The 27,922-nt window shown below is 45.9% G+C and overlaps 1 protein-coding gene across 1 annotated transcript; it reads left to right on the plus strand.

The window, feature by feature from the left end:
* The first annotated feature begins 3,781 nt into the window (after positions 1-3,781).
* Positions 3,782-19,251, plus strand: NELFA (negative elongation factor complex member A). The gene is made up of 11 exons (XM_073649005.1): positions 3,782-4,243; positions 9,382-9,553; positions 9,628-9,789; positions 9,897-9,986; positions 10,926-11,056; positions 12,061-12,130; positions 13,011-13,099; positions 14,316-14,427; positions 14,943-15,205; positions 15,387-15,486; positions 18,366-19,251. The coding sequence occupies exons 1-11, from the start codon at positions 4,034-4,036 to the stop codon at positions 18,548-18,550; spliced, it is 1,584 nt and encodes a 527-aa protein (XP_073505106.1). The 5' UTR covers positions 3,782-4,033; the 3' UTR covers positions 18,551-19,251.
* Positions 19,252-27,922: the final 8,671 nt, after the last annotated feature.

Here is a 27,922-nt window from a genome sequence, read left to right on the forward strand (position 1 = left end):
ATACACAGCTGATAGTCCTACTGAATAGACTGTTAGAATTTGTATTATGGCAAGAAAAAAGCAGCTAAGTAAAGAAAAACGAGTGCCCATCATTACTTTAAGAAATAAAGGTCAGTCAGTGTGAAAAATTGGGAAAACTTTGAAAGTGTCCCCAAGTGCAGATGCAAAAACCATCAAGCGCTACAAAGAAACTGGCTCACATGAGGACCGCCCCTGGAAAGGAAGACCAAGAGTCACCTCTGCTTCTGAGGATAAGTTTATCCGAGTCACCAGCCTCAGAAATCGCAGGTTAACAGCAGCTCAGATTAGAGACCAGGTCAATGCCACACAGAGTTCTAGCAGCAGACACATCTCTACAACAACTGTTAAGAGGAGACTTTGTGCAGCAGGCCTTCATGGTAAAATAGCTGCTAGGAAACCACTGCTAAGGACAGGCAACAAGCAGAAGAGACTTGTTTGGGCTAAAGAACACAAGGAATGGACATTAGACCAGTGGAAATCTGTGCTTCGGTCTGATGAGTCCAAATTTGAGATCTTTGGTTCCAACCACCGTGTCTTTGTGCGACACAGAAAAGGTGAACGGATGGACTCTACATGCCTGGTTCACATCGTGAAGCATGGAGGAGGAGGTGTGATGGTGTGGGGGTGCTTTGCTGGTGACACTGTTGGGGATTTATTCAAAATTGAAGGCATACTGAACCAGCATGGCTACCACAGCATCTTGCAGCGGCATGGTATTCCATCCGGTTTGCGTTTAGTTGGACCATCATTTATTTTTCAACAGGACAAAGACCCCAAACACACCTCCAGGCTGTGTAAGGGCTATTTGACCAAGAAGGAGAGTGATGGGGTGCTACGCCAGATGACCTGGCCTCCACAGTCACCAGACCTGAACCCAATCGAGATGGTTTGGGGTGAGCTGGACCGCAGAGTGAAGGCAAAAGGGCCAACAAGTGCTAAGTATCTCTGGGAACTCCTTCAAGATTGTTGGAAGACCATTTCCGGTGACTACCTCTTGAAGCTCATCAAGAGAATGCCAAGAGTGTGCAAAGCAGTCATCAAAGCAAAAGGTGGCTACTTTGAAGAACCTAGAATATAAGACATATTTTCCGTTGTTTCACACTTTTTTGTTAAGTATATAATTCCACATGTGTTAATTCATAGTTTTGATGCCTTCAGTGTGAATGTACAATTTTCATCGTCAAGAAAATACAGAAAAAATTTTAAATGAGAAGGTGTGTCCAAACTTTTGGTCTGTACTGTAGGTTTTTTATTTTATCGGGACTGAAAATTTTTGTTTAAGAAGGGGTTGTCCTAGTAGTGAACAACCCCTTTAAGCATTTTTCAGTGCTTTTTGGAGCTATTTAAGGACGTTTTGATAAGTTCATTAAGCAATGCATAAAAAGTAAGAGCGTTTTTTTAAAGCAAAAATGTTCCAATTGACGCCCAGGCATCTTCTGGGGATTTTTTTTTATCCTTTCAATTGTCTTTTATTGTAAAGTCTTGAGCAGCTTCGAAACATAAAATGACTGAAGAATGGTCTGCTCACTTCTTTCAACCTCTTGGGAGTTTTCGGAAAGCTGGAGAATTTAAAAGACACTGAAAAGATGATCAGCAAAGTGTTTTTATATAAAAATGAACAGGAAGATTTTTGACGCGGTTTCCGAATGCTTTTTCAGAGCGGATGCACTCCAAATTTGTTTGAAAAAACAAATTATTGTGTGAACATCCCCTAAACCATCTCTGACTTTTTAGAAAGGTTTTGCGCAATTCCACTCTAGTACCTTGCGAAATAAAAAAATCTAATTTTATTTTTCTGCAGTTGAAGACTAACATCCGAGATTTTAAAGGATCGTGCGGCTTTTTGCTTTTAAGATGCACAAAATGGGGAAAAGAAAAAAAAAGCACATTTTGAAGAAAAAAACAGCAGCAAGTACAAGAAAAAAAAAAAGTCACAAAAAAACAATAAATTGTGGGGTCTATGTGTTTTTTAACTGGTAGCATTATGTAAGTGCTGTATGGCGGATATATTTGGCAATAATATAAATTGGGCACTATATTGCAGGGTTGTATGGCAGAATTATTTGGGTACCATATAGCACTGGTTGTAGTACACTGATGAGAGGTAACATGTGGGCACAATATGGCAGTAGTATTTGTGCACGGTATCACTGTATTATTTGAGCACGGTTATTAGTTAATTTAATATTGGTCATATTTAAGCACTATGTGGTGGGTATATTTGGTGGTAGTACAGCAGAAGGCTTTGGGCACAGTATTGTAGTATTATTAAGGAGTAGTTTCATGCAGAGCATTAATAAGCGAGGGGGCGAGATTATTCGAGCGCGGGATTACACTATAGACAGATCAGCAGTCTTACTCCATCACTATGGCCCCAATTCATCAGCAGTTTTATTCCTTTTGTCTTGTGGCATACATTGCTGTTTTTTTGCACCAAATACGTCAAAACGGCGCTCGCTGATTTATATATTTTACACAAAATCAAACATTCTTTTCAAGCTCGATTATTGCATTTTCATCTATTTTTGTTGAGTTTTTGAGTGGTCCGATTCATTATTTGCGTTTTTAACTGAGGGGTTACCATGGTAGGTTGCTGATGGGTTACCATGGAAGCCAGGGTCAGGTTAGCGATAACTTACCATGTCAGACGGGGTCAGGTTACCGATAATTTACCATGGCAGCCAGGGTCAGGTTACTGATAACTTACCATGGCAGCCAGGGTCAGGTTACTGATAACTTACCATGGCAGCCAGGGTCAGGTTACTGATAACTTACCATGGAAGCCAGGGTCAGGTTACCGATAACTTACCATGGCAGACGGGGTCAGGTTACCGATAACTTACCATGGCAGCCAGGGTCAGGTTACTGATAACTTACTAAGGCAGCCAGGGTCAGGTTACTGATAACTTACCATGGCAGCCAGGGTCAGGTTACTGATAACTTACTACGGCAGCCAGGGTCAGGTTACTGATAACTTACCATGGCAGCCAGGGTCAGGTTACTGATAACTTACTACGGCAGCCAGGGTCAGGTTGCTGATGGGTTACCATGCCAGCCGGGGTCCCTTGAAGGCCCCAATTGCTGCTATTTTATTACTTTTTGCAAAGCCCCAGCTTCATAGGAGACCACCATTTCACCATATTCCGCAACACTGAAGCAATGCAGTGTATAGTAAAAGCAAATAAGTCTAAGCCCCCTAAGAGGATTAAAAAATAAGAGAAAAAAAAGTAAAAAAATGTTCTTAAAAATATAAAAAAATATAAAAACTCACCTGACTTTTCCCCCATCTGTAAATAAATTTAAAAAAAAATAAAAAAGAACAGTTACCTTCTCTAAAAACAGCACAAACCAATTTTAGTTATTTTATAAAGTTCCAAATTTTTTTTTAGTAATGAATAATAAATATATTGCCGTAATTTTGGTCATTTCTAGAACCCAATAAACAATGGTTGAATTGTGCTGGTTTTCTTTCACTATTTCACCTCACTTGTAATAATATTTTATTCAAAAGTACAAGTGGTCTGAATAATTGTAAATAAATAAAAATAAGTCTTATGTCTTTATTAAAAATAACGGCAGAAGAGTAAAAATAAAGGAAACAAAATAGATACGTTACATATGAAACTTATTGGTTTTTTAATATTAAGTAGTTTGGGCGCTGGGACGACCCGTACAAAAATGCAACCAGCAGCATCCATTTACGGCTTTTCCTTTTTACAGAGGCGCCTGATGGTTATGGCGGCCATCTTTGTTGAGGGCATCTCGCCATAATGCCTGATTGGGAGCTGTGTGCTTGGTTCCAGCTTATGTCTTCTACAGTCTCTGGCTATTATAAGGTGCTCTTTCGCCTCAGCTCGGGGTCAGCGGACGCAGCACAGCGGCTCCAGAGCGCGGCTCACCAGGTATCGCGAGAACTGGCGTCGTTCCCCTCCCGTCTCTTAGCGCCAGAGGGGGCCTTTTTTTATAGGTGTCTTCATAAAATGCCTGCTCGCGATGGTTTTCTTTTTCCAAGATGGCGTCGATGAGGGAGAGCGACACCGGCCTGTGGCTTCACAATAAGCTGGGCTCCGCGGACGAGCTGTGGACGCCGCCCAGCATCGCCTCGCTGCTCACCGCCTCCGTCATCGACAATGTCCGCCTGTGTTTCCACAACCTGTCGTCCGCCGTCAAGCTGAAGCTGCTGCTGGGGATGCTGCACCTCCCGCGCCGCACCGTGGACGAGGTGAGTGTCCTCCAGCCCGCCCGCCTGCCTGCCTCTGGGCGTGAGCAACCTGGGGGACTACAAGTGCCAGCAAGTCTCCGCCTGCGCCTCATTAGTCTCTGATGGAAGGGAAATCGCTGCGATCTCGTCCGCAGATTCATACACGATTTCAGGGGAAATCATTCAAACTTTTAACATTTTTGATACCTTTTTTAATTTGCACTTTATTTCATTTCCATCCTCCCTCCTTCCTAAGGGACCTGGACCCTGCACAGAGCTGATCAGCCGCGTTTACAGGGGCTGGCCGGTTGAATCGGAGCGGCAGGAGCCGCACTGATCGTCAAGACGCAGAGCGTTACTCCTGCGCCGCACCGGTGGAGCCCCACCGATCAAGACATTATCCCAGACAGCCTGGCGTATCCTGATCCTACAATCATGGCGTCCTCCCCAGCAGTCGCTGTCGGCGTGATGTCATTGTTGCTGTCGTTTCCTCCCTTCCCCACTGGGAGGTTGCTGTCGGCGTGACGTCGTTGTCGTTTCCTCCCTTCCCCCATCGGGAGGTCGCTGTCGGCGTGACGTCATCGTAGTTTCCTCCCCTTCCCCCTTGGGAGGTCGCTGTCGGCGTGACGTCATCGTCCTTTCCTCCCCTTCCCCCTCGGGAGGTCGCTGTCGTCATCGTCCTTTCCTTCCCTTCCCCCTCGGGAGGTCGCTGTCGGCGTGACGTCATCGTCCTTTCCACCCCTTCCCCCTCGGGAGGTCGCTGTCTGTGTGATGTCATTGTCCTTGTCATTTGCCCTCTTCCCCCTCCGGAGGTTGCTGTCAGCGTGACGTCCCAACCCACCCAACTGTCAGTCGGCGTGATGTCATCGTTGCTGTTGTTTCCCCTCCTCCTCGGGAGGTCGCTGTCTGTGTGACGTCATCGTCGCTGTCGATCGCATCAGTGTGACGTCACGTTAACTCTATAGCCAACCATCAGCGGCTTCACCCCTCTCCACCAGGGACATATCGCATACATCCAGAGGAGGGGACAGCAGCAGCGCTCATTTCCTCCAGATGTAAGCGATTTTGTCTGAAGCCTGGGAGGAGTAAAGCAGCCACAGATTGGCCAACAGAGTTCACATGACGTCACACTGATGCGATCGCCGGGAAAAATGGTAACGGCATCGGAACCGGAGGAGAATATAAGTGTTAACGTAAAAGGGGGATAGGAAGGGACTGTTCCGAGTATTAGACGGCCCCTTTAATAACATTGCTGACTGCTGCATCGTTGACTTTTGAGGGTTTTTTTTTTTTTAAAAGCCTGTTTGAATTTACACCAATTTATCAAAAAACTTTGATGAATTTGCAGCAGAATCTGTTGAAACCAGAAAATATGATTTGGGAGTTCATAGGTTTTATTTGTAGTCTGTTACCATGGAGACTCATAGTTCTGTATACGAGCTGTATGCCCAAAACTTATAAGAAAGACTGTAAAGTTGCTGCTTTTTTCTGATAATCATACATGCGTTGTATCAATAAGATATTGGTTGCAAAAGCATACAAACCCCTCATCTAAGCAGCAACTTTTACATCACTACACTACTCGTGCTGTATTACTGCTTCTTCCCCATAGTAGTTAAAGGGGTTGTCTGGATATTGCCTTTAATGTTACATGGAGTTACATTTGTGATAAGGAGATGGTTAGGAACTTCTTGTGTGTGAATGGGACATGCACTGCACCTGATGTTGCCGGTCGGGGACCTAGGAAAGCTGAATGTCCTGTGTAGTCTTTGTACAGACCCCGGGCGAGATAATAAGCAATCCTTATTATGTAATAATCCATCCCGCTATCGTCTGCCCTTGGGCCGTACATGTTAGTGTTGGGAATGTAAGTTGTTTGCCAGCTCCTGGGTGATTTATTACGTGGCGCTGGCAGCTTGTAAGCTGGGTGCTCGCTGTGTACTTACATCTGTCTGTGTACATGGGACCCGCTATGGGTAAGGGGGCAGATACGGGAATGCTTCATGCCTGGGGGTCCAGCTGCCGACTCCTCCCAGTGATCAGACTGAGTGGTAGAATAACCCTTTAGTATTTGTGCGGTGGCATCTCTTCTCGGGTTAGGGGACACATCAGAGAGCCGATTTCTTTATTTTGGGAGGCTTGAAAGCGTTTCCTCCCTTCTGGGGTGTTTGGTGACACCTGGGGTTTCACTTCTTCCCAGCACACATATGGCTTTGGTGGCAGATGCTGTGTTCAGCGATGCGAGGACGGAGAGGAAGCCTCAGTTTCTATAGACTTTTCTCGCAGTGCGAGTGGTGATGGTAAACCTGCCCTGAGTGCACAGACTTCATTGCGAGTCGGGTTTTGATACGTTATTAATCATTTTCCTTTTGTCTATCAGCCTAATGTGGTGGAAACTGAAAGCTTCAAGCAACTTTTCTGGTGTAAGGACCGGTATCTGCTCATGCAGAGCTTCCTCGTCCTTCTGTACGATGCTGTATAGTCGGAGAGAATGTGGATGGGGGATTCTTGTTTACACTAGTCAGCTGTACTTTGTCCCCTCTTCTCATCGCTGCGGAGCCTGTCTGCTTATACCATAGACCGATGAGTGTGGTTAGCCGTGCTATGGAGTAGTCTGACAATATGGAGACCCCAATAGTGGTAATTACAGCTGAAGCCTGCGAGGTGTATCGGGTCTCCCACCTTTCCTCCAGACAGATTACTTGCGTCCCAGATATCGTCTGATTTTGGGGTGTCGAGCGACAACCAATCTGTCATTTATGGTCTATCCTAAAGTCCTGGACAAGCCCTTTAATTCTGGGATTTCTGTATGAATAAGCAGACATTTGGGTTTACCGTTCCCGGTTCTTGTGGATACTTGCAGCAAGTATTTGACCTTCTGACTTAGGCTATGTTCACACATGTTCTGTTTTTCAGCGTTTTTTGCTGCAGATTTTTTTTTGCTGCAGATATCAGGTTTTGCTGCGTTTTTAGTGAAAATAAGCAAGTACAGCAGTATGTGAAACCAGGGCTGTGGAGTCGGTATAAAATGGACCTCCTCCGACTCCGACAATATATAATAAATTGGGTACAGTAGTAGTGGGGAATGTTTTTTCATAAGAATTTGGGAAAGTTATGAAATGTCCTATTCCTGATCTAAGGGTCTAGACTTTTAGCTGAGATGAATCTGTGCTACAGTAAATTTATCACTTAAACATGAGCCATGTACGAGGAAGTCGGAGTCATGGAAATTGAGGAGTTGGAGGTTTGGCTTACTGACTCCACAGCCCTGCGTGAAACTCATTTATTTTTGTGATTGTACCATCTTGTCTTGATCACCGGAGATGGTAGTTTGTATTAGGAGAGTTTAATTAAATTAGTGATGTGGCCACAGTAAATATTGCCTGAGCTAAGTGTGAGATTGAGCAATACCTGTGCAACTGAATGGCAGACTATAGTGTGAAAGTAAATAGTGTCACACAAACTCAATGCACTGCCAGTGTCTAAACTTTTCCTGAACAATTCACCTCCCCCACTATGCCAAAACCAGAATGAGATTTTTTTTTTTTTCACAGAACTTTGTTCATGCATATAAACAGAAAGTTGGTTTTTGCTACTGCTTTGTGACGCTGAAAAAACCCAACATGTGTGAACATAGCCTTAGGTCCTGTTGACTGTGGGAAGGTAACTTTTGCCAGCTCTGCTGGGAAGGGGGGGGGGGGCGAGCTACATAGAAACTTTTTACATTAATTTTTATTTGCTTTGTGCAATTCAAGAGCTTAACTTGTTTTCTCTGGACAGTCCCTTTTATCACCTATAAACAGGATAGTTGATAACTTGTAGATTGGTGGGGGTCCGACCGCACTGATGGGTAGAACGGGGCACACTTATCCCCACTATAATGAGCGTCAAGTGCCCACCTCGATCGCTGCTCCGTTCTCTGCCTGGAACTCTGTAACAAGGAGCGACGGATAGGTGATAACATACTGATCACTGGGGGTCTGACCGCAGGGACCCTCACTGATCCGATTATCTGCAGACTTCTATCTGAATGGAGGGATGGATGAGCCTCATTCATTGTGTATGGGGCTGCCGGAGATGGCCAGCAGTGGTGGGCACGTGGGGTATCCAGGAGCCCGGAGCTTTGGTCGTAGGATTGTCCGCAGCTTGTAGTACATGTAGGTGACTGCTGGGATAATACAGACACCTTCTCTTTCCAGTGTCCCGGGTGTGATGGATTTGCTGCTATCGCTGCTCTTCGGGGACTTGGGTTTGTTACTTCCCATTGCACCAGCACATGATGAAATGAGAAGAAACCTGAGTCCGAATCCGTAGCCCATCCCGGGAAGCCTGTGATGAATTCTCATCAGTTGTTTGCAATCAAAGGAAAGATTGTAAAGGGTTTCTAAAAACGAGCGCCTTTTCCATTTACCTCTCATTAATAATCCTTTCCATTTTCAAGACTGGAGGGATTTTTAATTCTGTTTACTGCTGGTTGCCTAGGTTACCGGCCACCTCCTGCAGTTTTCTATGCTCAGCAGCTGGTCGAACCGCTGCGTTCCTCCGATACCACAGAGACTAAGCTGCTCCTGCTCGCAGCATGGGAAAGCGCACAGTTTGTGCCAGAGGCGCGACCATGTTGGTGGTCTGACCTGTCAATCTTCTGGAGCGCAGCACCCCCCGGCAAGCAGAAGAGCTGTGCTCTCCTGAACACACTAGATGAGAGCACCCTTTAAAGGAAGGATCTGTCCTCAAACAGCACCACTCTTGTCCTCAGGCTGGGGGTGGTATTGCAGCTCAGCTCCTTAGACAAGAAACAGACCTCAATGTCGTAAGGCAAAAAAACTTCCTGATTGTGAATTTGGCTTGTGCTGATAAGAACCTTTTATCCTTTAGAGGTTGTTCAGGATTGGGAAAAGCATGGTTGCTTTCTTCCAGAAACAGCGCCACTCCCTTCCATTGACAGTGTCTGGTATTGCAGCCCAGCACCCTTGAAGTAAATGGGACAGAATTGCACAGAACCTTTTGACAGGTGTCATTGTTCTTGTGTGTGAGCTGCCATAGTTTTTAATCCTAGGTAAAAGCCGCAGGGGGCATAGTATACAGGTAGGGGTGGGACGCCCCATTTCCTTCGCTTTCATGGTTGGACCTTTACTAACCTACCATTTTGTGTCTTGCAGATGAAGATGGCATTAACAGAAATCATCCAGCTGGCCACGCTGGACTCTGACCCCTGGATTTTAATGGTGGCAGACATCCTAAAATCCTTTCCAGACACCGGTTCGTTAAACCTGGACCTGGAAGAACAGAACCCAAACGTGCAGGATATTTTGGGAGAGCTGCGAGAGAAGGGTAAGACGTCTCCTGGTTGGTGGGATCGGGGGTCACGCTTACAGGCTTTAACGTTAACTTCTTTCCTAAACCAGTGAGTGAGTGTGAGGCGTCGGCCATGCTGCCGCTGGAGTGCCAGTATCTGAACAAGAACGCCCTCACCATGCTGGCCGGGCCGCTCACCCCGCCAGTCAAGCACTTCCAGCTAAAGCGGAAGCCAAAAAGTGCCACCCTCCGAGCCGAGCTCCTGCAGAAGTGTAAGTGTGCAAGGCAGCACCGGCCGGACGCCCTCACCTCGACCATACAGTATATATAAGATGTAGTGGTCACTGCTGACACCTGACGTCAGTGATTAACCTTACAGCCACAGAAACGGCCCAGCAGCTGAAGAAGACAGCCGGGGTGCCATTCCACGCCAAGGGGAGGGGGCTGGTCAAAAAACTGGATACCACAAGTGAGTGCCACCTACTGCTCAACCCAGGAACTAAACCGAGCAGACAGTTTGTGATTAACATTTATTCTATTTTTTTTAACTCACTCGTTCACTTGACTTTGCGAGTTCTGTCTGCAAAACAGACAAGAATAGAACAAGTGCGGGGGGTTCTGTGTGGGAGGGGGCCTGTGGGGGGTTCTGTGTGGGAGGGGGCCTGTGGGGGATTCTGTATGACGGGGGTGGGGATTCTGTATGACGGGGGTGGGGATTCTGTATGACGGGGGTGGGGATTCTGTATGACGGGGGTGGGGATTCTGTATGACGGGGGTGGGGATTCTGTATGACGGGGGTGGGGATTCTGTATGACGGGGGTGGGGATTCTGTATGACGGGGGTGGGGATTCTGTATGACGGGGGTGGGGATTCTGTATGACGGGGGTGGGGATTCTGTATGACGGGGGTGGGGATTCTGTATGACGGGGGTGGGGATTCTGTATGACGGGGGTGGGGATTCTGTATGACGGGGGGGGGGGGGATTCTGTATGACGGGGGGGGGGGGGATTCTGTATGACGGGGGGTGGGGATTCTGTATGACGGGGGGGGGGGGGATTCTGTATGACGGGGGGGGGGGGATTCTGTATGACGGGGGGGGGGGGGATTCTGTATGACGGGGGGGGGGGGATTCTGTATGACGGGGGGGGGGATTCTGTATGACGGGGGGGGGGGGGATTCTGTATGACGGGGGGGGGGGGGATTCTGTATGACGGGGGGGGGGGGATTCTGTATGACGGGGGGGCGATTCTGTATGATGGGGGGGGGGGGGGGGTGATTCTGTATGAGGGGGGGGGGGGGGTTTATTTAGTCATCTAAATAACCTGACCATGTAAACAGCCCTATACAATAAAACATGTCGAACCCTGACGTGTGAATAAACCATTGGGTTTCTCCTTTGCCATAACAGCTCCTTTAAAGGGTATACCAAAGCAGGCACCATTCAGAAGCCCCACAACCCCCAGCGTGTTCAGTCCAGCTCCAAACAGGACGCCGATTGCACCCTCCAGGACACCTCTTCGCAGAGAAAGGGGAGTGAAGGTATGTATATTTTTTTTTTCTTTTTTTTTTCATCCTTGCAGTTCATAGTTTGTCTTCTGTTTTGGGCTCTTTTTTTGCCGTGTTCTCATGTTGTTTTTTTTTTTGTTCTTTCCGTCTCTTCACTTTTTTCAAGAATAATTGTGTTTTCTTATTCTTTTCGTAGTTTTCTTAACCCCTTCACGACCTTGGACATATAGGTACATCATCGGTCGTGTCCCTGCCTTTTCTGCGGGCTCCGGCGCTGAGCCCGCATCTTTCCCAGCACATGACAGCTGATCTGATCAGCTGTCATGTGCATTTAACGTGCCGTTTTGCCCCATTTAAAATAAACCCATAAAAAAATAATGCATATTTGATATCACTGCATTCAGAATCCCCCGATCTATCAAAATATGATAAACTGATCGGTAAATGACGTAACGAGAACAAAAATCAAAACGCCAGAACTACTTTTTTTTTTTTGCCACAACATTGCAATAAAATGCAACAACGGGCAATCAAAACATCGTATGTACCCCAAAATGGTATCAATAAAAACATCAACTCGGCGCACAAAAAATAAGCCCTAACCCGGCCCCAAAACGTGAAAAATAGAGACGTTACGGGTCTTGGGAAAATGTTGACAATTTTTTCTTACAAACTTTTGACATTTTTTTTTTCACCACTATCTACAAACTCATAATGACCTGGAGAGTAATAATGGCAGGGCAGCTTTAGTATTTATTGAACATGGTAAATTAAAAAAAAAGAACACAAACAAAACAATTGTGTAATTGCAGGTTATTTTTTTGCAATTTCACCGCGCTTGGAATTTTACCGTTTTCCAGTACTGTATGGTAAAAGCAATGGTGTCGTTTAGAAGTACAACTTGTCTCGCAAAAAAACAAGCCCCCACGCGGCCATATTGACCGAAAATTAAAGTTATCGGTCTGGGAAGAAGGGGAGGCTTTGGCCCTATGGTTTTTGTCATGCTTACCCTGAGCATAACTTGCTTTTATCTTCAGCTCTTGGATATCTCGGAGTTGGACATGGTGGGCGCAGGGAGAGAAGCCAAGAGAAGAAGAAAGACTGTTGGTGAGTGCAGAGATGTCCCCGTTCCGGAGCGTCTCACTGATGACTTGTTCTGTCTGTATATCCTCAAAGAAATGAGAAAGTAACAATGTGGTAGTTAATCTGGGAGAGTCCAAAGTGCGCAGATTTTTCTCTAGTGCCCTCCTGGTCATTACAGGCAGCAAAATAATTTAATTTTGAAGGCAGCGTTCACATCTTATGGACTCTGAGTGGTTTTTGCTACATTTTTAACTTCTGTAATAGAAACCTAATGTTGCTGAAACCACATAGTTTGTGTCTGGGTGGCTGTGCAATTTTACCGCTGTATCAAATATTGCAGGAAACCTGCACCCAAAAAAAAAAATGCACGACAGCCGCAAGGAGTGAACACAGACGTAATAATCACTCATAGGGAAAATTGCCAAACATTTAAGTGTAATAGAAGAATGTGAAAGGTAATCTATGGTTTATATACAAACAGTGAGGAGCTGCCACTATTCAGTCCAGCCAAGCTTCCCAGCCTAAGTGTTTCTTAGGGTTTTTTGTTTCTTAGGGTTTTTTGTTTCTTAGGGTTTTTTGTTTCTTAGGGTTTTTTGTTTCTTAGGGTTTTTTGTTTCTTAGGGTTTTTTGTTTCCTAGGGTTTTTTGTTTCCTAGGGTTTTTTGTTTCCTAGGGTTTTTTGTTTCCTAGGGTTTTTTGTTTCCTAGGGTTTTTTGTTTCCTAGGGTTTTTTGTTTCCTAGGGTTTTTTGTTTCCTAGGGTTTTTTGTTTCCTAGGGTTTTTTGTTTCCTAGGGTTTTTTGTTTCCTAGGGTTTTTTGTTTCCTAGGGTTTTTTGTTTCTTTGTATTTAATTTTTTCTGCATGTGTTGCTCTTAGTTTTTTATTCATCCACTATTTTACTTCCAGAAACTGATGTTGCAGAGAAGCCAGCAAAAGAAGAAACCATCGTGGAAAGTGCAACCCCCGATTACGCTGCAGGTCTCGTCTCTACACAGGTAATGAATGGTGTCTGCTTGAGAAAGGTCCCCACTGTGGACCGAAACGTTGCCATATTAGCAATTAAAATCAACTTTTCACTGAACTGAAGTGCTGCTTCTATAATTTTTGAATATATATATTATATTTATTTTTAGGACCCATTCTTTTAAAGGAGCTGTCCAGCACTTTATATTGCTAGCCTGTCCTTAGGATAGGTCACCAATATTGCATCTTGGGGCAGCGATACACAGTCCTCTCACTGATCAGCTGTTTCCTAATGCCGGCAGCAGTCGGATATGATCTGTTGTGGAGCAGAATAACTCCTATCGGCTGTATAATGGCTGCAGATTATTGCAGCCGTATTACTGGCATTGGGAACAGCTGATTGTGCGACACCCGGCACCCCTGCCAATCTGACATTGTTGATCTATCTTCAGGATAAGAAAAGAGAGAGGAATATTCATCTCACCGTTACATATCCTGTGTTTGTCCCATAACTAATGAGGTTGTCAGCGGGCAACTATAGAAAAAATGCATAGGATCCCATAAATGAAGAATATTTTTACACTCTGTAGTGCTGGATTCTGGCATCACGGATGAAAAGTATCAATACAAGTCTGTGACCGTGAAAATCACAGACAGCACTCAGATGGCCTCAGTGTTTAGTCTTTATGCTGTCTGTGATTAACATTACAGAGGATGGGAGAAGCTTTGTAACTTCTCCCTATGTGAGAATCCCTGATGGTAGAAACTGATGCCCGAACCAATCACTAATGACACGCAGATCCAAAACACTGACAATGGCACCATGTTTTATCATGCAGGAAAAAAAATAAAATCTGTTTGAGACCTAAAATATACAGATGGCACACCTACCAAAAAAAAAAAATAGTGTATTAAAAAGCCTTTTTGCAGATTCTCCCCTTCGAGGCTCCACTTGGCTCATTTCCTTCGCTCTCGCATACGCTTCACTTTGGAGACTTTTGTCTTCTGAGGTTTCATTTTAGCGACTGGGATTTGTGAATTACTTGTTCGCTTAATGAAGTCAAGCTGCACAGTTGTCAGGGAATTATACGATTGATTTTATTAGGGGAAAAAAAAGCATGCGCCCTCCTTGCTACCCTCATGTGTGATCATAACCAAAGTCTTGTGGCATAAGTACTACTATAATATTAAGTAAAGCCTTTGTGGTCGTTGAGTCCGGTATAACACAAATTGTAAAATAATTTGCAGAAACTCGGTACCCTCAACAATGAGAGCGCTCTTCCATCTACAAGTTACTTGCCGGCGACTCCCAGTGTGGTGCCATCCTCCTCCTACATCCCCGCCTCTGAGGCTCAGCAAGGTACGTCCTGATCCGTGTACCCGAGTGCAGGGAGGTGTGAGCCGAGCGTGCGAGTGTATGTATATGTGGTGGGATATATATTATATAATATTTTATAATGCAGATGCGGCTCATTCTTTAACCCCTTGTAGCCATGGATGGACAGTGTGTGTGTGTGTGTGTGTGTGTGTGTGTGTACTTTGCAAAAAAAAACTAAAAACTAGGTTTTTTTTTATAAACATTTTTTTTCTCCTCCTCCATTTAAGTGTTCGCTGCATGAATATTTTTATATTATTTTGACCACCCAAGTGGTGATGCCAAATGTTTTTTAATTATTTTTGTTAAATTTTAATATTTCACTACTTACATTAAGGAGAAAATGGACAGATTTTAAACTTTATTTGCTGGAGTTCTTTCCCCTTTTGGGGGGTGTTAAACCTGCCTTCGCCAAGGTGCTGAAGGTCCATGGCCATGGAGTTTGCTCACTTGGTGACTTGTTTGTACTTATCGGCTTTCCGTTGTTCTCTTCTCCACAGCCGGGTCTGTCCGGGAAGCTTTGCAGACAACGAGACAGACGGAGGAACCCACAACTCCTAATAACACCCTCCCTAACCAATTTAAGCAGCGGACACCAATGTATAACAGCAATCCTAACGCTCCTCCGAGCACTCCCACGCCAGCAGCCACCCCTACCTCTCCGCTGACGCCGACCGCACCTCAGGTGGCCGCGCCTGCTGCTCAGGCGCCTCAGATCGCTACCCAGACACAACCTCAGCCCAAGAAGAACCTGCTGCTCACCGTAAGTATTATAGGCGAGCGGCTCTCACAATCTGCCCTACGGCGGGATATCTGTGCCACAGGTATAGGAATTCTCCCGCCTGGGTTTGCAATGTATAACCTGCAGCCCTACATCATGGTAACGACGCACACTTTGCTTCCGCTGTTTGTTTTATGGATGTATGTATATTATTTCTTTACAGAGGGAACAAATGTTTGCTGCCCAAGAAATGTTCAAGACGGCAAACAAGGTGACCAGACCAGAGAAGGCGCTGATCCTAGGATTTATGGCGGGTTCGAGAGGTAAGGCCACATCCTCAACGTTGTTCTTCTGAGTACTTTAGTGTTGCATTTAATTTATTATCCAGAGTATTTAATTTAAAAAAGTGTCCTTTTGTACATATTTGTTCCTTTCAGGACCATATAACATACATTTATGGTGCAGGAGCAGAGTCCACTCCACCCAGGGCTGATGCTGGCTGTGTAATGCAGCTGTAACCCACCTCTAACAGCAGCGACTGGAGCTGGCTCTGATTGCTGCTGTTTTCACAATTAAATAGGGCTGACAGCAGCATTTAAGAAGTGTAATCGTTCCTGCACCCATCAAACGCAATCACTGGGTGCTGATGGCCGGGACCTACTGAAGGTAGTCATCTTCTTACTTCCATGAAGCCCAGTATAGCATTACTAATCTCCTATGCCGAAGTTTTGCAGTAAATGGCGCAAGGAATCCTAGGTTCAGGTCCCCTAAAGGAACTAAAATGTAAAATGAAAATAATAAAAGGTGGTTGAAAGCATTTAAAAATTAAACTTTCAATTTCCAGAGAGAGAGAATATCTGCTGTCACTTTGTCATTAAGAGATATTTAAAATTACACACACTGAATGCCATAAAAAATTGAAAAGCCAGAATTGTTTTTTCAGTTGCTGTAACTCCTCCAAAACTGCAATAAAAAGTGGTCAAAGCGTAATTTGTACCTCCAACAGGTATCAATAAAAAGCACATTTTGCCTCGTAATAATGCAAGTCCTCGCACAGCTCCAACAACTGAAAAGTAAAGTTGAGTCCACAAAAATGGCAACACAAAGCAAATGTGTGGGGTTTTTGTTTTCTTTTTCCACAAAGCGCTGACTTATCTTCTCTGGACAATCGTTTTTCTAGATGATCCTACAATCTGCAAGGGGCTTCATCAGAAATATTAACTTTGCAGGAAAATTGGACTGCAGAGGACTGGAGTAAAGCTACCTTCTCTGATGAAGCCCCCTTCAGAATGATGGTCCAGAGAGGAAAAAGTGAGCGCTGCCATGAGTCCTGTATCTGCCAACAGTAAAGCCTCCTGAGACTGCTCATGTGTGGGGGCTTTTCATCCATGAAGGGGGCGCACTTACAATTTTGCCTTAGAACAATGCCATGGTATTGAATGGGATCTAAACCTCCTCCAAACCAACTTCCCCCAACCATCCAGGAGCAATGTAGTGATGACGCTTTTTCCAGCGTGATAGAAACCATGTCACATGGCAAAAGTGATAACTAAGAGGCTCGGTGAGCAAAACATTGACATTTTAGGTCCATGGTCGGGAAAGTCCCCAGACTTCACTCTTATTAAGAACCTGTAAATCCTCAAAGTGGGAGGTCAAAGAAAGCACAGAAATTGTGATCAACTCCAAGCACTGATTAGACCGGTCATCGGTCAGGATTCGGGCCAGAAGCTGATATCCAGCTGCCAAGGGAAGGGCAGAAGTCCTGAAAAATAAGGGACAACACTGTAAATATTAAGTCTCTGCAGAAACTTGATGTATTCTCCAAAACATATGAAATGCTGATAATTGAGGAGGGGTTTTCCAGTAGTGGGGATTGTTTCCATGGTGCTGTACATGAGAAGGGGTTACATGCAAAATACAGATATCGCTTACAGTAAACAAACCAACAATGACAGACTGGTACGGAGGGAAGAGGACCCTGCCCTTGCGGACTTACATTCTACAGTATGATTGGGAAGGAGACGGTAGGTTGGGGGGGTTGCAGTAGCTCCGGTGGTGTTGATGCGGCAGCGTGGTCATTGCAGACTGTAAGCTTTCTTGAAGAGATGAGTTTTCAGGATCCGAGTGTGGTGGATAATCGGACGTGTTGAGGGACAGAATTCCAGAGGATGGGGGATATTCGTGAGAAATCTTGGAGGCGATTGGGTGAGGAACGAATAAGTTTGGAGGAGAGAAGGAGGTCTTGGGAGGACTGGAGGTTACGTGAGGGATGATATCGGGAGATTAGTTCGGAGATGTACGGAGGAGAGAGGTTATGGATGGTTTGTAGGTCAGTGTTAGTAGTTTGAACTGGATTCGCTGGGATATTGGGAGCCGGTGAAGGGATTTGCCAAAAGGGGGGTAGCAGAGGAGTAACGAGGAGCGAGATGAACAAGTCGGGAAGCAGAGTTGAGGATGGACTGGAGGGTTGCGAGAGTGTTAGCAGGGAGGCCACAGAAGAGGGTGTTGCAGTAGTTGAGGCGGGAGATGATGAGGGCATGCACAAGCAGTTTAGTAGAGTGAGGATTGAGGAAAGGACGGATTCTGGAAATATTTTTGAGCTGGAGGCGACAGGAGGTGGTGAGAGCTTGGATGTGGGGTTTGAAGGACAGGGCAGAGTCAAGGGTTACTCCCGAGGCAGCGTATTGCCGGTACAGGGGAAAGTGTGATGTAAGTTATTGTGATAGAAAGATCAGGTGGGGAAGATATGTGAGTTGAAGGAAAGAGGAGTTCAGAATTGTCCACATTGAGCTTGAGGAAGCGAGAGGAGAAGGAGGATATGGCTGCTGGACACTCTGGGATTCTGGACAGCAGAGGGGGGACGTCTGGGCCAGAGACGTAGATCTGAGTGACATCAGCGTGACTAGGTGATACTGGAAGCCATGGGACTTTGAGATGTATTAATGGAGAAGAGTAAGGGTCCTAGGATGGAGAGAGGACGGGATGAGGAGGTAGTGTGGGAGACGCTAAATGTACCTGTTTAATGATCACTTCTACAGTAAGCCATGATCTGGCCTTGTGCGTGAGTCTTGCACACTCTGGGCATTTATTCTTTGCTCGGTTTTCGCTCCCCTTGTTTCCTTTCTCCTGATCTGTGCTCACCACTTTTGCCGTGTACTTTCTCTTATTTGCCTTGTAATGTAAATGTTTGCTTCTCGTGCAGAAAACCCTTGCCCGGAGCAGGGAGACATCATCCCAATAAAGCTCAGCGAGTACACCGAGGTAATCCCAAAAGGGGACGGTACAGGCAGCACCACAATGATCGTCGACACGGTTTTTGAAATGAACTATTCCACCGGCAAGTGGACCAAGCTAAAAAAATACAAGCCCCTGAGCAACGTCTCGTAGGGGCGGATTCCAGGCAAGAAACTATGGACCAAAAAATAAATAAAGAAGACTTGTAAATGGGGCTCTTGGTACAACAATCACCATCCAGAGATGAGTGTTCTCCCTGGATGATCATTCACAGAGGAGGGGAGTTCTGCTCCTCGGCAGTGGTTACCACCTCAACGGAAAACCCAAGAATAAGAGAAGCCGACGGCCAGTTTTGTATGATTAAAACCTATTTTAAAACTAATTCTACAATCACAATGCAGATTTTTTTTTTCTTATACTACAGTACCCTGTGGATCACCATGAAAATTATTATTTTTTTTTTTTTTTGTTTGGGCAGAAGTGGTGATGTGCACCATCCAGCATTCGGGGGAGGGCTGCCTTTCTCCATTTTTATCTGCAGTATTTCAAAATGTAAAAATGCAAGTATTCGGACAAAACAAGGTCTTGGGTCAATCTTACTGTAACTTCCTGGCTCTTCAGATTTTATTTTTTATCTTCTAGTGTGTGGGCATCGCAGTGCTGGCCATTGGGTGCCTACACAACTGCTGTTTGCTTCTTTCTGCTTGGCTAAGTTTTTTGGTTTCCCTAGTTTAGTACAATCACTGGGACATTGGGGTTAGATACGGAAGGGGTCTGATTCTGTTGGAAAGATAGATATGGAGTCCAAGATGCTTAAATAAACTTGAGGCGTTGTTGTCTGTTTTGCGAGAAAATGAATGTGACTTTTCCTTATTTCTTTTCTTGTTACAAGTTGTTTGCAAACCATATTTATTTCAATCACGAGTTTATTTTCTGGAAACCATTATGTATCGGATCACATCTCTTCACAGTGCTCACTTCATTGTATTTCAAGTGATTGCCCCCTCCTTAATTTATGTTTTATCACATTTTTGGGAAGTGGAGTTCAGTTCCCCTAGCCATACAAAGGCCTGATTACAGCCGCACCTGTTCTCAATCAAGAAATCACTTAAATAGGACCTGCCTGACAAAGTGAAGTAGACCAAAAGATCCTCAAAAGCTACACATCATGCTACGATCCCCACTTCTGGGGCAGCTGAGGGCTGGTGGTGTTAGCCAGGGAAGGTTCCCATATCCATAGCCCCTTACCAGCCTATTAATATCAGCCCGGAGTTGTCTGCTTAGCTTTTGCTGGTTATTCAAATAGTAGGGACCCCACATATTTTTATTTATTTTTTTAGGGTCGCCCTTTTTAATAACCAGTAAAGGCTAAGCAGACAGCTGTGAGCTGTTAATAGACTGGAAAGCTCCATGCACATTGGCCCCTTACACCAGCCCACAGCTGTCTGCTTTATCTCGGCTGGTTATTAAAAATAAGGGGGACCCCATGCTATTTTTTTCCTTTATATATTTTTGAGCTAAATACAACAAGTACAAAAAACTACACATGCAAATCACTGATTATATATCTCACTGACATATCTTATCATTTATCTATCTTTGTATCTCTGTCTTGGCACATCTAACACCTAAATGTCTGTCATTTATATTATTCATTCTATTCCAGTACTTGTCACACTGATGATGCACATGGACACGTACCTACGTGTGCCACATATATGGTGTCACACGGACCATGGACCTCACCAGTACTGGAATCCCCAGGACATGTGGAGGACGCATAAAACTGTTTCTTTGCTGTGGCCATTGACCGACCGAAGGAGCCATGACATGCATTAGACATAACGCTGTGCCAGTTTTACCCAGATCCATTAAAATGAAACCCCTGCCTGTCCGATATTTATGGCATAGCCTGTCCGTCTGCCATAAAACTCCTTGAAAGGGAATCTGTCAGCGGAAAACGACTGTCCAAACCAAGCACAGGCGCTCGCTGTACCCTTATTGTGGCCACCTACCTACTTGGTTTCCATCTATTTGCTTCCTCCTCTGGCTCCTAAGCTGTCAATCAAGAAAAAAAAACAGGTAGCTGGGAAGGAGCACTGAGCTACTTGGCTTCGGAGCACCTGTGCTTGGTTTGTACAGTCATGTGCTGACAGACTGAATGATGACAACATTGGTGCACGACCTGAATGGAGTTCTTTTAGTAAAATGTAGGACAGCCCCGTTAAAGTTGCTGCCTGAGGCAGGAGTGGGGTTACACGGGTTATTGGGCACATTGAATGGGCGCCAGCTGGGTAGCTTCTCCCTTAAGTGTAGATAACAATCACATTGATGCGCTGCAGACAGTCTTATGTCTGTGAATGTGTCCTATGTCAGTTTCTCCGCCGCGTTGAATGTGACTCCCACCAGTAGAGTCATTATAGTAATTGGAAGGAGCCTCGCTCGCTGAATAATACAGGATGGCTATAGCTAGGCTGATAATGGGACATAAATGGTGGTTACTATCAGGGTTCAGATCTATTAGTGTGGATGTAATATTACCAAGAGCATAACTCTAGTATAATGGTACAACACGGGAAACTGATTTATAGGGTTGTACAGTGTCATGTCTGTCCCCTCTCTGACAGCAGGGTGTAGTCTGCTGATTATGTGGGCGACCATTCATCATTTTCAAGTCGAGCATTATATGTGGATTTTTTTTCTTAATACACAAAATATGGAAAAAAGTATTGGACACGTCTAATCATTCACTCGGCCCCATTGCCCCTGGTGTATATATCTGACCCCCCTCGCCCCACCCCGGTGCATAACACCCAGCCCACTGCCATGCTGTCTGCCATTACTAACGTGACTGAACGGCCGGTGGTGCAGAGCTCACTGATACCAGCACTGTCCTGTAATAGGAGCCACCAGATTAACAAGTCCGTTCATGACATTTCTTCCTCTTAAATCTTCCCTCCTCACCTGTGAGTGATATTACTGAGAAGTGGAAGGAACCGCAGCAACTCGGCCACGAAGTGGAGACCCCGTAATGTTACAGAGCGGGGGGCCGAGTGCTGAGGAGCAGAAGGCAGAAAAGTCACCAACACTCTGCTGACACCATAACTGCAGAGTCCAGACCTCCTCTGTTATCAGCACAAACACTGCGCCCCCGCCAGGAGCTTCATGGCAGAGCTGCTGCATACAGCCTTAAATCACCAAGCACAATGCCGAGCGTCGGATGGAGTGGTGTAAAGCCGCCACCACTGGACTCTGGAGGAGACGTGTTCTGTGCACTGACGGATCACACCTCTATCTGCATCTGATGGAGGAGTCTGGGTTTGGGCAATGAGAACGTTACCCGCCTGCCTTGTGCCAGCTGTACAGTATGGTGGAGGAGTGACGGCTCAGACTGATCGCAGGTTCAAGTCCCCTAAATGGGCTAATGAAAGAACGTGTAATGCAAAAAAAAACATAATTCAAATCACACCTGTCCCCCCATTTTATTTCCCAGTTAACAAAGAAAGAAAAAAAAAAAGCATATTTGGTACCGCCATGTTTGTAAAAGTCCAATCTATCAAAATCTAGAATTATTTAACCCCTAATCTTAAAGCCAATCAAACTAGCCAAAGAAGAGCCCTCACGCAGCTCTATTGATAGAAAATGATAGAAAAATGAAAAAGTTATATAGTAGAATATGGTTTGACAAGTATGTGTGTAATATATGTGTGTATATGTACACTGTGTGCAGAATTATTAGGCAAATTGTATTTTAGAGGATTATTTTTTATTATTGATCAGCAACCATGTTCTCAATCAACCCAAAAGACTCATAAATATCCAAGCTTAATATTTTTGGAAGTTGGAGTGGTTTTTTTTTTTAGATTTGGCTATCTTAGGAGGATATCTGTTTGTGCAGGTAACTATTACTGTGCAGAATTATTAGGCAACTTAATAAAAAACAAATATAATCCCATCTCACTTGTTTATTTTCACCAGGTAAACCAATATCAGTGCACAACATTTAGAAATAAACATTTCTGACATCCAAAAACAAAAACCAAAAAAATTAGTGATCAGTATAGCCACCTTCCTTTATGATGACACTCAGCAGCCTTCCATCCATAGATTCTGTCAGTTGCTTGATCTGTTTTCGATCAACATTACGTGCAGCAGCCACCACAGCCTCCAAGACACTGTTCCCAGAGGTGTACTGTTTTCCCTCCCTGTAGATGTCACATTTTATGATGGACCACAGGTTCTCTATGGGGTTCAGATCAGGTGAACAAGGGGGCCATGTCATTATTTTTTCTTCTGTTAGACCTTTACTTGCCAGCCACGCTGTGGAGTAGTTGGATGCATGTGATGGAGCATTTTCCTGCATGAAAATCATGTTTTTCTTGAACGATACCGACTTCTTCCTGTACCACTGCTTGAAGTTGTCTTCCAAAAACTGGCAGTAGGTCTGGGAGATGAGCTTCACTCCATCCTCAACCCAAAAAGGTCCCACAAGTTCATCTTTGATGATACCAGCCCATACCAGTACCCCACCTCCACCTTGCTGGCGTCTGAGTCGGAGTGGAGCTCTCTGCCCTTTACTGATCCAGCCTCTGGCCCATCCATCTGGCCCATCGAGAGTCACTCGTTTCATCAGTCCATAAAACCTTTGAAAAATCAGTCTTAAGATATTTATTGGCCCATTCTTGACATTTTATCTTATGTTTCTTGTTTAAAGGTGGTCGTTTTTCAGCCTTCCTTACCTTGGCCATGTCCCTGAGTATCGCACACCTTGTGCTTTTTGATACTCCAGTAACGTTGCAGCTCTGAAATACGGCAAAACTAGTGGCGAATGGCATCTTGGCAGCTTCACGCTTGATTTTCCTCAATTCATGGGCAGTTATTTTGCGCCTTTTTTGGCCAACACGCTTCTTATGACCCTGTTGACTATTTGCCATGAAATGCTTGATTGTTCGGTGATCACGCTTCATAAGTTTGGAAATTTCAAGACTGCTGCATCCCTCTGCAAGACATCTCACAATTTTGGACTTTTCAGAGCCCGTCAAATCTCTCTTCTGACCCATTTTGCCAAAGGCAAGGAAGTTGCCTAATAATTAAGCACACCTTATATAGGGTGTTGATGTCATTAGTCAACACCCCTCCTCATTACAGAGATGCACATCACCAGATTTACTTAATTGGTAGTTGGCTCTCAAGCTTATGCAACTTGAAGTAGGACAACATGTATAAAAAGTATCGTGATCAAAATACTCATTTGCCTAATAATTCTGCACACAGTGTTTGTGTGTGTGTGTGGCGCCCAGCTGCGCATTGGTGCCACAGATCCCAGAGGGGTGCATGGATGGATTTCTCCACAAGAGGCCCTCATAGCATTCACACACCTCCACCTTCCACCTCAGACCAGCAGAGGGAGCCCGTTAGGGACATATATAGGGAAGGTGGAGCTAGGCAGCTCAGTTAGTGTTCAGTTACAGGACAGTGAAGTCTGAGTCTTAGTTTCAGGCAGTCTATTGAGAGGAGCTCCTGTAGAAGCTAGCCTGCAGTGGAGCTCAGTCAGTTCAGTCCAGACTCAGAGAGCTCGAGTTAGTGCGCCTAGGGCGTGCCGACGCCAAAAGAGCGGTGAAGAGTAGCGGGGCCTACTGCCCGTGTGAAGCTTAGTGAGGGCCCCGAGCGTGGCTGAAGGCGAGTGGAGTAAGCAAGCAACATAGGGGGCAGAGGAGCTTAACCAGCTCTCCCCAAAACCATTTACTGGACACCGGGTCTGCGTCTGCAGGGATTCCTTACATCCAGCAGAAACAATCGGAACCCCTGGCGAACTATATGTCCCAGGAACACCAAAAGCTGATTACGTACCAGGGTCAGGAGTCACGGAGGCCCAAGAGACCAGGGAGTGTGATCTCCAACAGAAGGCCCTACCACCAGGTCAGCAGGAGCAAAACAGAGACCAAGTTAGGCCTAGCTCCAGGCAGGTCAGAAACTTATCAAGGAAAGGCAAGGAACAGGAGGCCCCACACCCGCTCACTGGGGAGAGTCCTGATATGCACCCTTCACCCTGAAGTATCCTGGACTGTGCCAGAAACACCATCATTAAAGGTACTGAAGTGAACTCCGGTGTGCGTGCCTATTCTTCCTCTGACCCGGCTGGGTCCCCTCTGTCCTGCATCCCTACACTTACGCTGCCCTGAGGCCCCGCTCCATCTGTGGGGAGCCGCACCAACTAAGCTGCCTGAACACCGGCCTCAGAGGACTGTCGCAGCGCTGGTGATCCTCACCAGACACCACAGGTGGCATCACGAACATTCCCTATCCCATATAATTTCCCCCCTTCTTTTAAGAGTGACCCCAGGGTACGGGCCCGGGAGCCAACAACCGCGACATCCCCCAAGGTCAGGCAATAACAAGGCCCGGGCGCCGAGTTGTCCCCATCCCCTGGGCGCGTCATGTGTGTCTGTGTGTGTATGTATGTATATATATATATATATATATATATATATATATATATATATATATATATACACACACTGCTCAAAAAAATAAAGGAAACACTTAAACAACAGAATATAACTCCAAGTGAATCAAACTTCTGTGAAATCAAACTGTCCACTTAGGAAGCAACACTGATTGACAATCAATTTCACATGCTGTTGTGCAAATGGAATAGACAATAGATGGAAATTATTGCCAATTATCAAGACACCCTCAATAAAGGAGTGGTTCTGCAGGTGGGGACCACAGATTACATCTCAGTACCAATGCTTTCTGGCTAATGTTTTGGTCACTTTTGAATGTTGATTGTGCTTTCACACTCATGGTAGCGTGAGACGGACTCTACAACCCACAGAAGTTGCTCAGGTAGTGCAGCTCATCCAGGATGGCACATCAATGCGAGCTGGGGCAAGAAGGTTTGCTGTGTCTGTCAGCGTTGCGTCCAGTGGCTGGAGGCGCTACCAGGAGACAGGCCAGTACGCCAGGAGATGTGGAGGGGGCTGTAGGAGGGCAATAACTCAGCAGCAGGACCGCTACCTCCGCCTTTGTGCAAGGAGGAGCACTGCCAGAGCGCTGAAAAATGATCTCCAGCAGACCACAAATGTGCATGTGTCTGCACAAATGGTTAGAAACCGACTCCATGAGGGTGGTATGAGGGCCCGACGTCCACAGATGGGGGTTGTGCTCACAGCCCAACACCGTGCAGGATGCTTGGCATTTGCCACAGAACACCAGGATTGGCAAAGTCGCCACTGGCGCCCTATGCTCTTCACAGATGAAAGCAGGTTCACACTGAGCACATGTGACTGACGTGATTGAGTCTGGAGACGCCGTGGAGAGCGATCTGCTGCCTGCAACATCCTTCAGCATGACCGGTTTGGACGTGGGTCAGTAATGGTGTGGGGTGGCATTTCTTTGGAGGGCCGCACAGCCCTCCATGTGCTCGCCAGAGGTAGCCTGACTGCATTAGGTACCGAGATGAGATCCTCAGACCCCTTGTGAGACCATATGCTGGTGCGGTTGGCCCTGGGTTCCTCCTAATGCAGGACAATGCAAGACCTCATGTGGCTGGAGTGTGTCAGCAGTTCCTGCAAGATGAAGGCATTGAAGCTATGGACTGGCCCACCCGTTCCCCAGACCTGAATCCGATTGAGCACATCTGGGACATCATGTCTCGCTCTATCCACCAACGTCACGTTGCACCACAGACTGTCCAGGAGTTGGCAGATGCTTTAGTCCAGGTCTGGGAGGAGATCCCACAGGAGACCATCTGCAACCTCATCAGGAGCATGCCCAGGCGTTGTAGGGAGGTCATACAGGCACGTGGAGGCCATACACAATACTGAGCCTCATCAGGAGCATGCCCAGGCGTTGTAGGGAGGTCATACAGGCACGTGGAGGCCACACACAATACTGAGCCTCATTTTGACTTGTTTTAAGGACATTACATCAAAGTTGGATCAGCCTGTAGTGTGTTTTTCCACTTTAATTTTAGGGGGGGGCTCCAAATCCAGGCCTCCATTGGTTAATAAATTTGATTTCCATTGATGATTTTTGTGTGATTTTGTTGTCAGCACATTCAACTTTATACAGAACAAAGTATTCAATGAGAATATTTCATTCATTCAGATCTAGGATGTGTTATTTCAGTGTTCCCTTTATTTTTTTGAGCAGTGTATATCTAATATATAAAGCTGTGTGTGTGTGTGTGTGTGTGTGTGTGTCCAGGATTGGCATCTGCACCGTCGCAGCTACAGCCACAAAATTTTGCACAGTCACACGTCTGGACCCCAACAGCGTCATAGGGTATGTTATGAGGCGAAATTATAACCCCGCACATTCCAATTCACCAAACAATTTTGCCCCTATCTACATAATGGGGAAAAAGTGAAAGGAAAAGTGTTGGAGGCAAATTGACAGCTGCCACATGTGAACAAGGGAGAATTAAAGAATGAGAGCGATGGCGCCAAAGAGTATATACCGTACAGTTGCTAAGGTGGGGCCCTGACATGGGATACTCATACTCACCACACACGGGGATATGAACACACACAAAATGCGCCACACACTACCACGTGCTTGAACACATATACCACCCTGAGCACACACAAAACGCATCTCACAAAGATTTATCAGGCTGCCAATGTTACGGGTCCGGGGGGTGGAACCTCTGTGCTGCGGTGCAAGGAGGGACCCAGAGGGGCGTAACTAAGTATCATCTCGGACCGACCCTGGTCGTACGGCGGCTAACGACTCCTTGACCAGGGAGGGACCTAGCCGAGGGACCAGGTGCTACTCTGGGGACGACCTTGTAAGGGAGCAGGTGACTCCCACGGTACAGATAGCAGGGACTGACCGGAATAGCAGGTAGGCACAGCAGGCAGGCTGGCGAGCAGAAGCCTCCAGGTAGACTATCAGGTGAGTAGGAAGGTCTTCTTTTGGCCAGCATGGCCGGCTAGTTTAGATGAATGACCCCAGTGAAGAACCTTCTCACGATCTGGTACCGCGACAAACATCTTACCGGGTGGAAGACGAGTCAGATTCAAGAGGGCCACATCACTTTGGAGGGGTCAATGATGTGCATAGGCTCCTCCTCTTGATCGGAGGACAGGAAGGATTGGGACAAGGCGTCGGCTTTGACATTCTTGTCCGCTGGGCGGAAATGTAGGACGAAGTCGAAGCGGGCGAAGAACAAAGACCACCGGGCCTGACGTGGATTGAGTCTTTGGGGATTCTGGAGATATGCCTGGTTTTTGTGATCCGTTTAGATGATCACCGGGTATAGCGCCCCTTCAAGCAGGTAACGCCACTCCTCCAGCGCCAATTTAACGGCTAAGAGTTCTCGGTCTCCTATGGATTAGTTGCGCTCAGACGAGGAGAAGAGTTTGGAGAAGAAGCCGCAGGTTACCATTCTCCCGGATGAAGACTTTTGGGTGAGCACCGCTCCGGCTCCGGAGGAGGAAGCATCAACCTCCAGGTAGAACTGTTTGTTGCAGTCCGGACGGTGCAGCACTGGGGCAGAGGAGAAGGCTTGCTTTAAGG

The sequence above is a fragment of the Phyllobates terribilis genome, unplaced genomic scaffold (genome assembly GCF_046119375.1).
Source record: "Phyllobates terribilis strain yellow unplaced genomic scaffold, ASM4611937v1 Scaffold_1__5_contigs__length_1240528914, whole genome shotgun sequence".
In the NCBI taxonomy this organism is placed as follows: Eukaryota; Metazoa; Chordata; class Amphibia; order Anura; family Dendrobatidae; genus Phyllobates; species Phyllobates terribilis.

Coding starts and splice junctions, on each gene's coding strand:
- NELFA (XM_073649005.1), top strand. CDS start 4,034: ATGGCGTCGATGAGGGAGAGCGACACCGGCCTGTGGCTTCACAATAAG. Junction 9,790..9,896: donor AGCCGAGCTCCTGCAGAAGT/GTAAGTGTGCAA, acceptor TTAACCTTACAG/CCACAGAAACGGCCCAGCAG. Junction 9,987..10,925: donor CAAAAAACTGGATACCACAA/GTGAGTGCCACC, acceptor TTGCCATAACAG/CTCCTTTAAAGGGTATACCA.